The 17,117-nt window shown below is 47.2% G+C and overlaps 1 protein-coding gene across 1 annotated transcript in view; it reads left to right on the top strand.

Moving 5' to 3' along the window:
• Positions 1-17,117, top strand: part of DNAH14 (dynein axonemal heavy chain 14) — a gene marked incomplete at its 5' end in the record, with an annotated part of 183,029 nt that overhangs the window by 10,434 nt on the left and 155,478 nt on the right. Inside the window, 3 exons of the mRNA XM_025216414.1 lie at positions 1,092-1,188; positions 9,547-9,776; positions 12,553-12,669. Coding sequence (XP_025072199.1) covers positions 1,092-1,188; positions 9,547-9,776; positions 12,553-12,669 — 444 coding nt within the window. The remainder of the gene's footprint in view (positions 1-1,091; positions 1,189-9,546; positions 9,777-12,552; positions 12,670-17,117) is intronic.

The raw sequence follows: 17,117 nt of genomic DNA, 5'->3' as shown, positions 1-17,117 counted from the left end.
ACCACTGGGCTGTTACCTTGGCTGGAGGCATTCCTGAGGCAGGGGGGAACTCACTCTCCCTTGTATCCTGTGTAAGCCTAAACCCTCACCTGAGATTGGTGATATTTTTCAAACTGACCAACCAGCATCAGCCGTGGTCTAAGGATACTGGTTTGTGGTAGGAACTTAGTAATGAGGTCATGATGACAGGAATATATAAGGTCCCTTCTTCCTGGAAGGAGGGGAGACATGTTTTGGGGACACAGCCAGCTAGCCATGCAGCCTCTAGAGCAGGCTCAATCAGCCCCTGGCTGGAATTGTGAGTAACTTACATGAAATGTAGCAGGGAATTTAGAATCTAGTGTTTTAGTCATCTGACAAAAGGTTACCAAGACATTTCTGTTTGTGCTAAGATTTTCTTTTGATACTTCTCTGATTTGCACCTATCCCCAAGCCTGCCCTCTCTACCCAATAACGCTATCCATTAGCCTGTCTTGTAGTACATGCTTGAGAGGGTTTGGACATGCCTTTTTGCTCCCTTTTGCTTGGCTGACTAAGGGAGGCTACTTTCTATGCTTCAGGCTAATAGAAGCACTCCAAGATCCTAATCTATAGGGCCTATGTATCCCGGGCAGCACAGGACCCAGACAAAGACCTGAGTCTGGATGGTGGCAGCAGTACCCCAGGCTTGCAGGTGTGATCCAGGAAGAGGGTTGGCCAGAGGTTAGTGCCCCTGGGGAGGCATCTGAAGCCTGTTTTTTGGTGGGGTCCCAGCGCAGGAGCGCTCCCTACTGACCTGCCACACAGGCACTTATTCTATATGCTTTACATTTACTTTAATAAGGATAGAAAAATCTATTTCTTTGTCAAGGAAAACAGAAATGACCTGTCACTAAACTTAATCATCTGAATTATTTTCTAGACACATTATGATGAAGTCTCAAAAGATTTTGAGGCTATAAAATCTTCTTGGACATGATTCTTTTGTTGATCTAACATTTTCAAATCAGTTGTTTGACATTCTTGAATATTTAACATTTGTATTACTAAGTTTCCTTTTAGTTTATATGAACTTGCTTTGCACATGTGACAAATAATTTTTCTCTTTCTAGGTGTGGAAAGCAAGGATGGTCTTGTAGGTACTTCAAAACTGCCACAAACAGTGGAATCCAAAGCACTGATTACAAAGGCCACCCTAGAAAAGAAAAGGTCAGGCATATTAAGTTCAGTTGAATTAAAAATTAACTATTATATACTTTGAGAAAGAAGAAACCCACTGGTAAATAATATTTTACTGCAGATTGGATCATTACATGCTGGCAAAAAAAATCATCAAATCCTATTATAGTGCCCTATGCTGGCCCAACTTCATAAACCCAAAAATTTGTGCAGAATACTAATGGATGTTTGCCAGATGTGTAATCCAACAATTTAGATGAAATCTGAGGATTCACAGCTGTTTAATTTAAGAAAAAAATGACCTGAACTTTGTGTCTCAGCTATAATAAATTTGTTCTTTTGTTCATTCTTTCTGCATAATGATTTAGCCAACAATATATTATTCCATAATCACCAACACAAATTACCCTTTCTTGGAATTATTACCATTACTTGAAATACTTGTTCATATGCACATTCCATTCTGGGTTCACATGTGCCTCCTGCTCTCAAGCTCAAAGACTTTTGGATTAACAGTAACTGTACGTCATGTAAATATGCTGGGTCTCCTTAAACAACACACTGATGGTAAAAACAGCAGCGGCATCCCTCCTGTTCCTTGGCTAGTCTCAGCCACCTTTGGCTCAAGACAAAACTTGCCCTTCTTGAAGATTAGTTTTGGCCTTGCAGCCACTTCTGTGCATTCAGTTTTTTCTTAGTTTTTAAATATATTTGCAGAGAGAGAGAGGGAGGTCAAAGGGCTTTAAACTAGGATCATCGGGGAATGGGGATGCAGAAGACGGAGAGAACCTAGGAACAATGAACCACAAACCATGCACTGGAAAAGTCCACATAAGTACTGCGAGGCCTGATAGACATCAGGACGGGGGATATCAATGGCACCCATGGGGGGGGTGGCGCTTAAGTGTCTATACTAATGCTAGGAGCATGGGTAACAGGCAAGAACTCACACTCCTGCTTGCAAACAAAGACCTTGACCTGGCTGTTTTAACTGAAACCTGGTGGGACCCTACCCACAATTGGCCAGTAGGCATTGAGGGCTATAGGCTGTATAGACATGACAGAGTGGGAAAAAGCAGGGTGGAAGGCGTTGCTCTCTATGTTAAGGAGCAATACACATCTTCAGTGATCAAGATGGGATCAGAAGAGGGGCAAATTGAGGCACCGTGAGTCAGAATACAAGGGGGTTGGGGTGAAAGGGACTTGGTAGTGGGAGTCTATTACAGGCCACCTCACCAGGAGGATGAGCTAGGCCTGGAATTCTCAAAGCAGCTCTCTTAGGCAGTTCGCTCAAGGGATATGGTTGTCATGGGTGACCTTAACTACCCAGACATCTGCTGGGAGAAGCAGTCAGCTAGATCCAACCATTCATTTAGATTCCTAACCTGCATACAGGACCCTAATCTAAGGCAGGAAGTATATGTTCCCACTAGAGGAAATGCCTTACTGGATTTGGTGTTTGCTACAGGGGATCACCTGGTGGGGGATTTGCAGATATAGGGTAACCTAGGAGATAGTGACCACCAATTATTAGAATTCACTATCCATCTGTCACAGAGCACTGAGGTGCCCTGTGCCTGAAGAGGGGAAAACTGCTAGGGAAGGAGCCCTAGCTCGAGCAGGAGCTCGAGCAGGAGCAGGAGCTCGAGCTCCTGGAGTTAAGATGCGAGAACCGCAGGTACTCCTCAAGCAGAGTAAAGGATGGCAGCTCTAAGATGTCTGAGCAACATGGTTTTAGCCAGGCAGCTTTAAGTTATGTTATAGCCTAGGGGCTTGTGTTTTGCGTTGTTGTTGTTGTTGTTGTTATAACTGGTGGTTTGGGTGAGGCTATCAGGGGTTGGAGGAGGCCTCATAGGGGACCCACAGCAGCGTGGGGACCCCAGCGCCAGTAAGGGCGTGGCATATGAGGTGCATAGACCCCAGCCCCAGGAGGGGCACTATTGAGAAGCCCTAGTGTGGGCGTGGTGAGCCCCAGAGAGGGGGCACTATTGAGAAGCCCAAGTGTGGGCACGGCGAGCCCCAGAGAGGGGGCAGTATTATTAGGAAGCCCAAGTGTGGGCATGGCGAGCCCCAGAGAAGGGGGCAGCACTTGAGAAGGCCCCAGAGAGAGGGCAAGTGTATTTGACACCAACGTCCATTCCAACTGCGAGGCTTGGGGCGTGGTATAAGGGGTGGTTGGAGCCACGCTTAGCCCATAAGGCTAGGGTGCCCCAAAACACTCGTTTGCAGGACAAGACCCATGAGGGGTCCGGGAGTCTACAGGACCAGAGGTTACAACGGACCATGTCCAAGAAGACGTGAGGCAGCCTCCCTAATATATTAGAACATCAAAGACGTGGCGGGCGAGAATCAGAGGGTGCCCTGGGGCCAACTTGGCATGGAGGAAGGGGCCTTAAGGAGATCACGACCCTCCTGGAGGACCCCACCATGACACCATCATAATGTGGCAAAGATAAATAGAAGTGCTAGACTTCAGAAAGACTAACTTAAATGAGCTCAGGAGGTTAGTAAGTGAGGCGCTGAAGCACAAGAGCCTAGGGGAGATGGGAGTCCAGGAAGGGTTGTCGTTCCTCAAGGAAATGGTCCTTTGGGCACAGAAGGGGACAATCCCATTGCCCATAAAATGGGGCAAAGGAGCCATGAAACCCTCTTGGCTGAATAGGGAAATCCAGGAAAGCCTAAAGATGAAAAAGGAGGCATACAGACTGTGAAAGCAGGGAGTTGCCACCAAGGACGAATATACCTACTTGGCTCACACTTGCAGGGAGTCAGTTAGAAAGGCCAAGGCAACAATGACTCTCAGGCTGAGAACTAAAGTTAAAAACAACAAACAGTCCTTTTTCAGGTATATGAGTTGCAAAAAACGGTGCATGGTAACATAGGACCCCTACTGGACACACTGGGATAATTAGTGATGGATAGGAGGGACAAGGCTGAGCTCTTCAATGAGTTTTTTGCATCAGTATTCCTGAGCATGGACAAAGAATTTGATCATATCCAAATTTGACCATAGACAGGCACAACAGAGACACTAGCCCACCAACAGTTAGCACCGACCCAGTGAAGGGACACTTGGAGGGGCTTGATGTGTTCAGGTCAGCAGGCCCAGATGATCTTCACCAAAGGGTTCTGAAAGAATTATCCAGTGTCATAGCAGAACCACTAGCAAGACTGTTTGAGTACTCATGGCACTCAGGACAAGTCCCAGTGGACTGGAAAAGGGCCAGCGTGGTCCCTATTTTCAAAAAAGGGAGGAAGGAGGAAAAATAACGCTGAAGGGAAACCAGTATGGATTCATAGCAAGTAGATCCTCCCTGACAAACCTTGTTTCTTTTTATGACCAGGTCACAAACTGCTTAGATGCAGGAGTCGAGGTGTATGTCATATATTTGGATTTTTAAAAAGCCTTTGATGCAGTGTCACATCCCATTCTCATAAAATAACTAAGAGGCTGTGACAGATAATTACCCAGTCAGGTGGGTAGTGAATTGGGTAATGGAATGCACCCGGAGAGTGGGCAGGTCAGTATCAACCTGGAAAGATGTGGGCAGTGGGGTCCCCCAAGGTTTGGTCCTTGGACCAGTGCTGTTCAATATCTTCATAAGTGACTTGGACGAGGGCATAGAGAGCACACTGTCCAAGTTTGCAGATGATACCAAATTATGAGGCAAAGTAAACGTACCAGAGGATAGGGGAAGGATTCAGGTGTATTTGGACAGGCTGGAAAAGTGGGGAGAACAAAACAGGATACAGTTTAACAAGGATAAGTGCAAGCTACTGCACCTGGGGAGGAGGAATCACCAACACACTTATAGATTGGGAGACAACTTTTTAAGCAGCACAGCAGCAAAGTGAGATCTTGGAGTCAGAGCTGGCTCCAAGATGAACATGAATAGACAATGTGACAAAAGTGATCAATAGAGCTAATCGCACTGCAACTTGCCATGCCTATTTTGAGCTCCCCACTTAGGCTTTTCCCGCCGCCCAGAGCTAGCAACGGTCCTGTGGGCCGACAGTTTGCCTCTGGCACCAGTTACCTAGACCACTGATACTTCTCATCTGCCATGTCTTTGATGGAATTTTAATCTTGAGGATCGTTGTTACTCCCTGCTCAGTGGTGTCATCCTAGGGTGACTTGTTAGCAAGAGGATATTGGGGCTCCACCTCCCCTACACCCCACCTAGCACCAACCCATTGTTACTCTGATGTTGCACGGATGCAGTATTACCAGTCGTCATTCTTGTCTTGACTTGTAGATCTGCCTCTGTCCTCTCTGCCCTCTCCACAGCCGGACTTCCAGATCTCTTCCTCTAGTAAGTATGTTGACTCCTCTGAGTCAGTTTGTGGGAGAAGCTCCTCACTGGGAGGCTGCCACCAGCCATCTCTCTGGTGAGCTCCGCTCCCACTGCAGCCTTCCCTTGGCTGTCAGGGACTTCCAGTCCTGCTGTTGGCTCGGAGTGCGGGGTTTTTATCTCTCCCCGCTGACCCTGCTGGTGAATCGGTGCCGGCATGCACTTACAAAGCATGTCCATGCCAGCACCGGCTTTTTTCTTCGACCCGTCTCCAGGCTTCTGTTGCCTGCAGCGTGGAATGCTGCAGCATTGTTGGTAAGTTTCGTGGCACAGCAAACCCTCTGCTGCTGCCATGCTTAGGGTTCTTGGCGGACTGGGTTGCCACTGACGGGGTTTGCGGCATGGCAGTCTCGCCCTTGCCACCCCATTCCCATGGCTCCACGTGCTGCGGGGTCGCTGGCAGTGCTCGCAGTGCGGTGATCCTGCCGCTGCCATGCTCTTGCGGCTCAGCATGTTGCAATGCCACTGGTGAGCTCTGTGGCATGGAACTTTGCCGTTGCCACCAGGTCCCTGTGGCTTGGCAGTTCCCTTGGCCCCACCACACACACTTTATCATGCATTAACAGGTGCATTACGAACAGGTCTAAGGAGGTGATACTCCCCCTCTACGTGGCATTGGTAAAGCTGCAGCTGGAGTACTGCATCCAGTTTTGGGCTCTGCACTTCAAGAGGGATGTGGATAACCTTGAGAGGGTCAAGAGGAGTGCCACTCATGGTTAGGGGCCTGCAGGTAAGGTCCAACGAGGAGAGATTGAAGGACCTGCATCTCTTCAGCCTCCATAAGAGAAGGCTGAGAGGTGATCTAGTGGCCGTCTACAAGTTTGTCAGGTGGTGGGGGGCAGCAAGGAATAGGAGATGCTTTGTTTTCTAGGGCGCCTCTTGGAGTAACTAGGAACAACACCACAAACTGACAGAGGGCAAATTTAGACTAGACATTAGGAAGAAGTTCTTTATGGTAAGGGTTACCAAAATCTGGAATAAACTTCCAAGTGAGGCATGGGCAACTGGTGCTGCCTTAGTCAGGGGGAGCACAGGCCCCCCGCCCAGCAACCATTCAGCAACCAGGCAGCCAATCCCGCTGACCAGCGGGGGTCTCCTGCAGCCAATCACAAGATGGCTGATCGCTACCACCGAACACTGTGGCCACTTCTGGAAGTGGCTGCAGCTGCATCTGGGAGCACAACAGCGCTCCACACCCAGGCCGGCACTTGCGGGGGGGAGGAGCTTCTGCCTGCCCCTCCTCCTGCCTGTCACCTAGGTGGCAAGCACAGCCAGTCGGGTTGCACCGGTGTTCTCAGGGGGTGCACGTGCACCCCCATGCACCTCCTATGTGTCGCCACTGAAGTGAGGTGGTGCTCTCCCCTACTTCGGAGATCTTTAAGAAGAGACTGGACAAACACCTGGCTGGGGTTGTCTGACCTCAGTTCTCTTTCCTGCCCAGGGCAGAGGGTCAGACTTGATGATCTACTGAGGTCCCTTCTGACCCTAAAAATCTATGAAAGAATATTATCAGTTGTCTCCTAAGAGTGCAAAATTCTTTTAATTTTACCCAGCACCAACCTCACTGGTACCCAGTGGGCCAGATGAGTGGTACAGAGAGGTTCCACAGTCTAGTTTGGACTCACAGATTCCTCACTGCCCCCTGCATGTCAGATCCAGTGTGCATGGCACCCACTCTGGGATCCACACTATATGCAGCACCTGTTCCAGCCAGTCCGGGCTGCACACTACATGTGGTGCATACTCCGGCCAGCCTGAGATGCACATCACGTGTAGAACCTCCCTCATCAGTCCATGACTGCACTGCATGTGGCACCCATTCCAGCCTGCCCAGGATACAGATAGCATGTGATGCCTGCCAGGGCACTATGTGGAGCACACTTCCCAGAGCAGGCACCGCCTGCGATGTGCATCCTACTCCTTGCTTGTGGGTCAACTATGAGATACAGAGGCAGCACTGGGGACCAGATAAGGGGGCTCTGTGGGCTGGATATGACCTGCAGAGCTTATTTTTGATGCCCATGCTCTATGGTATAAAGAAATTAGTTGTCTTTGTGGACAAGTCAACACATGACTTTTGAGAAGCATTCTTAGCCCTGGTAGTAGAGGAAAATGGTTACTAAGACCTTTCTGTGGCAGATATTGTATGGAATTCTATTACCCTTTCTGCATCCTGCTTGGGGTACTTGCCCAGGAAAAAGGAGACCCAGGTTTTAAAGTCTCTCCTCATGGAAATAAGGTTTTAATCTGTATCTCTCTGACTTCCTAGTACATTGCTTGAATCATCACAACACAGATCAGGCATTATCCAGTCCTCTCTTCAGCATGCCTTTTGAAACTGAGCCACTGAACATTGTCATTAGATAAAATGAGTGGCAAATAGTGGGAAAGTTTCTGCCCTATTAGGAACAAGGGTCTAGGCCGGAACTCAGAAGTTAGCTTATTCTTTCTCCTTGACTCGTGTATTTTACTCTTGGCTGCTATTGGCCAGTTTCAAAAGCAGAGCTGGAGAAGGCGTAGGATAATGCCTAACACAGGGGAGGGCAAAATATGGCCCATGGGCTGGATCTAGCCCACCAACTGATTGCATCTGTCATTTGGGGTCAGTGGCCTCAAAGTCATGGGATCTAGCCTCTGGGGAGCTGGTGGCTCCAGCTGCTACGTCGTGCCAGGTGGGTGGCTCCATAGCTTATGATAGCTCCTGTCCTGTGCACCAGAAGCAGAGCCGGGCACTTGCTGGTATCACCTGTGGATACAGCCAGCAGGCTTCCACTGGGGACTGGGGAGACTGCCTTGGAATGCAATAGCATTACTTGCGGACTTGGGCAGATGCCATGATCCCCAACAAGAACCTGCTGGTTGTATCCACAGCTGATGCTGGTGCCCACTGGGCCCTCCTTCCAACATGTGGAGCAGGAACTGGCATAAGCTACAGGGATGTGCTGTAGGTGCAGGAGGGTTCAGAGGGGGAGGTAAGAAGAGGGAGAGACAGAAATAGGCAGCCCTGCCCACAGTGAGCAACAGAAGCCAGTGCTGGGTGCCAAGAAAAAGCAGGACCTGGTGGCCGGTGTGCCCCAGGGCCCTTCTGGCTATTGCTGCCCAGAGCCTGCACCGGGGCTGTCCTGTGGCTCCTCTCCACTGCTGCTGCCACCATCCTGCAGCACCCTAAACAAGTTTATGGATGACACCAAGCTGGGGGAAATTGTACATACATTGGAGGGCAGGGCTAGGATTCAGAGTGACCTAAACAAATTGGAGGATTGGGTCAAAAGAAATCTCATGAGGTTCAACAAAGACAAGTGCAAAGTCCTGCACCTAGGATGGAAGAATCCCATGCACCGCTACAGGCTTGGGACCAACTGGCTAAGCCTTTGTATAAATTGAGCTTCTTTGGAGTGATGCACTGTGGAATATGCATACAGGCAAGCAGATATCTGTAAAATTGTAGTCAAATAGATTACAGAAAGCTCCTTGAGATGGGAGATGCTTTTAGAAAAAACAAAGTGTGGGAGGTATGCACCAATTGGTATGACTTCAGCACAAAGTACAGGGAAGAAGAGGGTGCATGTGCATATGCATATGCTGAGGACAAAAATGTCTTCAAGCTTGAGTGCCTGGAACACGTGTACTCATAGTGACATATACATATGGACAACAAACCTTGCAGAACTCCAGTTACTGTGGTAAATACTTTATTTTTCTCTGACTTACATTGTAAGGTGCTGTTCTAATGTATCAGAAGAAGAAAAGTCACATTCTTAACATTTCCTACTTGTTGAAAAATCTTGGCAGCTGTTCTACAAACTTATTTATTCTCTGGTATTCAATAGCTATGCAATATTTTGCACCCCATTTGGCTGTTAGTAGGTATGCATGTCTTTTGAAAATGTCACCCCACGAGTCCATATGTTTATACATCTAGATGGAGCGTACCTTAAATTTAAAACATATGTTAGTTAATGGCAATGAAACATTTGAGATTAATGGTAATAGCTTGCTAAACTACTGAACTCTATTTCTTTTTAATTTATTATAGGGAAGATAAGAAATGGTTCCTGGAAAAATATCCTGACAAACTGCCATCTCTGTTAGGAAAACTCTATGTATTTGCATTTACTTGGGCAGTTGGTGGAGTTTTAAGAAGAGAAGATGATTATGAGGAGGACTCTTTGATTGGCATAAATACCACAGATGAATGTCTTGTAAATGTAACACACAGTTTCAATAATCTTGTTCATGATATATTTGAAGGAGAACCACCTACTGGTAACTTTCAATATAAGTTCTGTACTGCAAGCCATTCATTAAACTTACAGTGATAATATTGAAATTAATTGAAAAAAAATTTTTTTTTCAGAAGTAAAACTTGTAATACTGTATTTTCTCCCATATAACCTATACCCTTTTCTCCAAAACCAGCTGATGAAACTTCGGCTGTACATTATATGCAAGAAAAACAGAACCCAAAGAATATGAAAATTTGATAGCAGAGGAGAGGTGGCAGCCTGAATTGTCACATCTCTAGAGGTGTGTCTACACATGCATTTGATCTGGGAGAAGTTTACTCACAAGTAAACTTCTCATGAGTAAATGCACCCAGGCAGGCATCTATACATGCAGGGACTCATGAGCAGATTTGCGGCTCATGGCAGCAATCTGTTCCCACCCCCTCCAGCACTGCACCGGCCTCCTGCAGCAGCCAGAGGGAGCTCTAGGCTCCCCCTGGGTGCTAGCCCAAGGGCTGGCAGGGAGCACAGGGCCAGTCTCTTGGCAGTGGCTGGGACATTGCTCCCTGCTGCTGGGGTGGGCTCCACCCCCAGAGCCTGGGCAGAAAACAATGTCCCCCTGCCCTGGCAGCAGGAACCTTCTGGCCCCAGCTCTCTGACTGGGGGCAGGAGACTTGGAAAGAGTTGTAGGGGAGGGGCAGGTCCCAGGCTCCTACCCCAATCTTCCAGTGGGGCAGCTAGCAGTGAACCCCTGGCTGAGCGGGGATTCCCAACCCCTGCATCCTAATCGTGATCTTGGAGCAGGGGGCTGGCTCCAGGTCCCAGGCTCCAGTGGCAGAGCCCACCCCGGCAGCAGGGAGCAATCTTCCACCCCCTGCTGCCCGGCTTACCGGTAGCACATTTGCTCCTGGTCAGGCGTCTACATGAGTGCTACTGTGCTGTAACTAATTGCAAGTAAATTTGTTACTTGCATTTTCAGGTAGCAAATTTACTTATGATTAAAGCAGTTTACTGCACAGCAAATGTATGCACATGTAGACATGCATGCTTACTGCACAGTAAACTGCTCTACTGCACAGAAAAGCATCTCAAGTAGACGCACACTAGGAGTCACATGTATTAATGCTGCTATGACTCCTTTGCTGCCAAATTTTCTGGACCTGTAGGGAGTGCCCCTGGCTGCATGACATGGCCCTGCACACCAGATTAGACTGTCTCCTGGGATCAGTTTGTCAGTCCCATCCAGCACATGGGGTTGACAGCATGCTTAGGAGCAGTTTCAGCTTCCTATCTGCTGCTATTCAGATTATTATCCAAAGTAAGTTCTTTTTTTCCTTCATGCTATCTTTTCAGAAACTGGGAGCATGTTATATTTAGAGTTATGTACGAGAAAATTCAGTACTATGTGCTCATATGTATTTTTTAAATCCACATATTTAAATCTGGTTTTGAACATTTTTTAAACTGTATACTACCTGAAGAGAAGAAAAGTTGATTAATAATTATCTCTGGATGCTGACAGACATACCTTGACCATGCTCTAACTCATGACACTTTCTACAAAGTGCCATGAGTTAGAGTCCCTCCTCCTGGCCCCCAATCCAACAGACCTTCCCCTGCTGGGTTGGGATACAGGGGCTGGATCCTGCCATCACTAGCCCTGGCAAGCAGGCAAGGGTGCCCCAAAAGCAAAGAAGACTGCTTAACCCCCCCTCTCACCAGCCCTGCCCCTTCCACTGGAGCTGCAACCTGGGGTTTGCTACCTGGCTGGAGCTGGGGGGAGAGGGGGGTGGAATGGACCCCCCCCAGCTTCGCAGCTCCTCCCCCTGAGCTACCCTGGTTGGGGTACTGAGGGGAGCTGGGCTGGACCTGCAAGGCAAAGGAGCTCCATTCCATCCCCCACCCATTTCCAGCTCAGGCCACACAAGCTGGCAGCTCATGCTGCTCCTTGCCCCCTCTCTGCTTTGTGTGGCCAGAGCTGGAGGGGGGGTGTAGAAGGGAGCCCCCTCACCTTGTAAGCCCAGCCCAGCTACCCCCAGTACCCCAGCCAGGGTAGCTAGGAGGGCTCCATTCCACCCCTCCCCCCACTCCAGACAGAAAACCCCAGCCAGCGCTTGGTACTGCTCCCTCCCTCCCTCCTCTTCTGCCCTCCCCTCCCCCTGCTGACAGCCCTGAAGGTAAGGACAGCCCCAATGGGAATGTCTCAAAAGGACCACCCTGCTGACAGCCCCAATGCTCAAAAAACTAACTCTAGGGAACACAGGTTCCCTAAGGCACTCTAAAGCAGAGTGCCTTCATCTAATATCTTATTTGGGGAGGATTAATTTTTTTTTGCACAACTGGCCATTTTAAAAGCACTCTGCAGCTGTGCATATGTCATGGCACAGCTGTAGAGTGCTTTCAGGGGCCTGATTGCACTTGTATAAGTGTCCTCCATTTTAAAACTCAGTCACAACCACTTCCAATTGAACATGGTCACATTCATTATTAATGCTCTAACTGGAATAGGTAAACCTGTAAGGGTACACGAGCCATAATTTCCACATCAGGTGATTGCTGGGAAAAAAAAAAATCTGTTCAAAAAGTAGCAAAAACTCTGAAGTTCCAGAGTTGTTAATTTTGTTTAGCTATGTGGCTTTGTCACTGAGCATATAAGAACAGTGTGAAATTTCTGCTTCTCTGACGCAGATCTTCAGCTAGTATAAGTTGTCATAGATTTATTAACTTCAAATTCTAATATGCACTAGCTGAGGATGTCTTGCTACTTAAGTGTCTTGTCTTGCTGCCTAAGTGTATCTCTGTTGCTAACTTTACAGGTGTTCAGTTTCCATCAGGAGACAGGGTTATCTTTGCTTATTTTGTGGATTTACAAACAGGTGATTTTTCACCATGGACAGACTTAGTTCCTACCACTCAGTTTTTAATTCAGCAAGGTAAGATTCATTAATTAAAATCCTTTTGATAGACATTTAGCTGGTTTCTAATTAATGGGAGGATTTTTTTTTTCCATTTACATTTCTTCACTTACAGAAGTGAAGAAGTTGCACCACAGTAGACTGGAGTTCTCCATCTTTAAAACAAATACAATATAGATAACTTCTAGTATAAATCTTTTCCTATGTTGGTCTTGTATTTTGCTTCAGATTTATTAAAGAGATCACATGCATGGGTAAGAGGGTAGGTTCTTTCATCAGATATGTCTTTATATCTCTGAGAAGCAAGAATATTTTGTGATATCCTTTATTGGGCCAGCTGTATAGCCAGTTGGACAAGCTTTTGGGCACCAAATGGTTATGCCCCTAGGATACGCCCTAGGGCTGCTATGGTGCCCCCTTGATGACCAAGGTCCTGTCTGGCCTTGGAGGTGAGGCCAGGGCCTGTGTGACCGAAGGTCCTGGGGGGACCACGCCTGAGAGGGGAGATGGCTACAGGGAGCTTGGCAGCCCAAATGATGGTGGAGTAGGCCACCTGAGCGGAGGGATCAAAGGGGGATCCTGATAGGAGCATTCTGGAGCCCATTGTGGGGCTGATGTGACTAACAGCTGGATGCCACCTGTGAGGCTTGGGCCACGATGTATGGGAGGTACGGAGCCTCGGACACCCCCAAATATCAGGAGGCAATAATGGGCAGCCTCCCGCTCAATTAACATCCTAATTAATAAGAACAAGGCGTGGGAGGTGTGCCTAAAGGGAAGTGGGGAACCTAGTACTGTGGCTAGGCGGGGAGCCCCACTTTGCCACAATAACCAACAAACTTTCTATTGCAGTAACAGTTGTTGGGATGAGGCTGTCTAATACTATGAACTAGTTACTAGACAGAAATTATTTTATTTCACATAGGCTGCTGAACAGCTATCAGACGGTAATATCATGTGACATGCCACAAAGTTGGGTGGCATTTTGATAAGTAATGTCAAGGTAAAAGATTTGTCCATTTCCCATTACTAGCTTCCTGAATCGTACCTAATTTTGGTGGTTTTTTACTTTTTGTACTTTAAAATAGCCAGTACGTTGGAAATCATAACACTAAATTACCACATAGGGTTTGAAAATCTGGAATGTACAAATCACATATTGTAGTGTCTTTGTTTTAATTTACTTCTCTTTATGCTATGCTTGGAAATAAGTTTTACCAGAAAGTTTGCTTTTCATGATGTGCAGAAATAAGTGGTGTTTTCCACCAGGTTTTTTGCAATGTAATTATTTTAATGGAACATAATTTGGTAAAATTTAGCAGACCCTAAGTACTTTTGTTTACCATATTTACCGAATCCAAGACTTCAGATTTAAGATGCCCCCTGTAACAGGATACGCCCTAGGGCTGCTATGGTGCCTCCTTGATGGCTGCCTAAGTCCTGATCAATTTTGTTCCCACTTCTCAGGGTCTTCCTTTCATGTCTCACCTGCCATATCTTTGATTTTGTTGATGAAGAGGCGAGGGTGCCCTTAGAAGCTGGTGAGGGCTGTGCTCTTTTTAGTCCCCTTTTTGTACTCCATGGGCTCACTCTGGCCTGCTTGGCTTGGAGTTCAGACCCCAATGTTCAAAAGTCTCATAGCGCGACCCACTCATTGCTCCTCCATCCCTACTGCCACACACAGTCCTCCGGTTATTCAACAAACATAAACAACCGTATACCAGTACAACTGAAATATGCATGAGCTGCTTTCACAAAGTTTGCTTCCCACAAACTATAATTCCCAGGGCTAGGCTAGGCCTGCTCTCACTCTTGTGGGTAGCTTGGGTTTCCCTAGGCATTGCTTCCCATAGTCAGCTTCCCTGTGGGAGCTCTTCTTCCTGCAGCCTGCGGGGCCTGACTGCTTGCTCTGGCTCAGGGACTGGACTTATATGCCTGGGAGTCCCGCTACCCTCTCCCAGCCATGCCCAAGGGTTTTACTCCCTTAATTAAGGGTCAGCCTGTGCTCCTTCCACCGAGTTCCCTTAAAGTGACAGGAGCCCTCATCTCCCTGGTGCAAATTCCCTTTTCCTTGACCAGCTGCTTCAAACCTCCATCTCATCCCAAATATCTTTCACAGTCTTTCTCTTTTGATGCCATCTGCCTGCTCTCCCGCCTTCATGTAGACTGCTTTGGCACATGCTCTGGATGCGCTGATTGGGTTTTCCTCCCCCTCCATTGTGTCCAAGTAACAGGGTTTGGGTCCTCTGTTACAACCCCCCAGAATTAGATTCTGTATGTAGTAAATTTATAACTTTGTTGTAATTTTCCATGTACAGGATCTAACTGTTGCAGGGTTGTCTTAAATTTGTTCCCCCAACACTACTGCAGTGAGAAACACAGCAGCAGGGGTACATGGTGGGGGGCAGGTGGTAGGGGAAGTCAAGTGGCCTGATCCCTGACCGTTACCCCCTGCTGCCTGCCCTCAGAGCCTATGTCTCTTGATGCCTGATGCCCCTGCCCCTTGTCCCCCCTGCTGCCAGCCTCTCACCCACCCACCAGTGCCTGTCTCCCACAGGGCCTGTGCCTCTTAGCACCTACCCCTCCCTCCACTTGTCTTCCCTGCTGCCTGTCCCCCTGGTGTCTGCCCACCTTGTCTTGGATTTAAGTAAATGTGCTAATTAAACTTCCCATACCCTTAATTTTAATTGCTGCAGAGTAGAATGTCAGACTCTAACACTGAGTCCTTTCTATTACATTATCCTTAGATGAGTAATATAGAATATCATTAAAAATATTTCTCATTCTCAATTTTCCCATTGTTTTCACTGTATTGCTTCCTACTTATTGACTTTGCAACCTGCTTTGCTTTCAATAATTTGTGGCATTTCTTCTAGAATAGACAAATCCTGTACTGCCTAAAGTAATAGTGTTTTTCATTTCTACTTCAAATAATTGGTGAAGTTTCGGGTACTAACATCTAATTATGCAGATGCAAATATTTTAGGGGATAGGTTTGTTCTTCCTTTGCTCCTTAAGCTACTTAGAATGCTGCTCAGCCTTCCAATCCAGTGAGCCAGATAAGTGTCACAGGGCTGGTCCACAAGCCAGATCTTGTGTGGATTCAGTGCACAGGATTGGGCCACGCATGCCAGGATCTGGCCTCACGCATCCCGGATCTGGCCTCGCACTGTCTGGATCAGGCCCTGTGCCACCGAACCCTGTGCACCTACATCAGGCCTTGTACATTTCAGACTCACGTACCCAGTCTAGTACACAGGCCATGCTATCTACTGCAAGGTTTCTCATGGGTCTAGAAATTTGTCAGCTGTGGAGTGTCAATTAATGCTGCCACTGCTCCCCCACTGCCAAATTTTAAGACTCCTGTGGAGCCCTGTCCTGCACTTGAGTACCCCGACTTAGAAGATACCAGTTTGCTGTTCTGTTCAGTGTGATGGACATCTAAATGACCTACATTTTGTGAAATACATAATTATAGATGCATTTTCTGTAACTGGAAAAAGTGGGGTCATTTAACTTGGAGCTGAAATTATTTCAGTTACTAGAAATAAGTGAGATGCTGTGTGCTTAATAGCCAAACTCAAAGTTTTAGCGTTATTACAAACCTTACAGATCTTTGATAGGATCTGTGACATAACATTATGCACAGGGCATACTTTCCACTCAAGCTTTAATTTCAAAATCTGGAATTCCTCTGTGCCAAATGTTTAAAAATAATTAAAATAGATTTCCAGAGTCAAAATATCAGGCACAATGGATGTTAACAGCAGAAAAGATTAGGGATGTGGTGATTATTGTAAAGATCATGCATACTCAGAGAGCTAAGATGACATTTCCAGGACATTTTCTGTCATGAATGCTAAAGCTTGGCGGGGGGGTGAGAGAACAAGAATACAATAGTAATTAAAAATGAATGTGCTATATTGCACCTGAATTGAAATTGTAACTGTGTTTCTGAAGAGTGTGAAGTATTAGAGTTCTATTAGTGTTCAAACTCTAATAAACAAATAATGTTAGTTACCCATACCTATTAAATGGGTACTTTGCGTCGGTCTTCCATCAGTCCCATGGGATGCCCATGCCCACTACGGGACAGGGAGGTCCAGGTGAGGGTGATCCTCTGCTCTTCATCAATGCTGACCCTGTGAAGGAACACCTTGAGAGGCTGGATACCTTCAAGTCAGCCGGCCCTGACAATCTACACCCCAGGGTACTCAAGAAGCTGGTGAGTGTCATAGCCCAGCCTCTGGCACGGATCTTTGAAAACTCCTGGTGCTCTGGTGTAGTGCCCAAAGACTGGAAGAAGGCCAATGTGGTGCCTGCCTTCAAGAAAGGGAGGAAAGTGGATCCGGCTAACTATAGGCCCATCAGCCTGACTCCTATCCCGGGGAAGATCTTAGAAAAGTTTATTATAGAGGCCATCCTTAATGGACTGGCCGACGCCAACATCTTAAGGGATAGCCAGC

This window comes from Alligator sinensis, unplaced genomic scaffold (genome assembly GCF_000455745.1).
Source record: "Alligator sinensis unplaced genomic scaffold, ASM45574v1 scaffold138_1, whole genome shotgun sequence".
Lineage (NCBI taxonomy): Eukaryota > Metazoa > Chordata > Crocodylia > Alligatoridae > Alligator > Alligator sinensis.
Note: the sequence above shows the minus strand (reverse complement) of the source record. Positions and strands in the feature narration are given on the sequence as shown.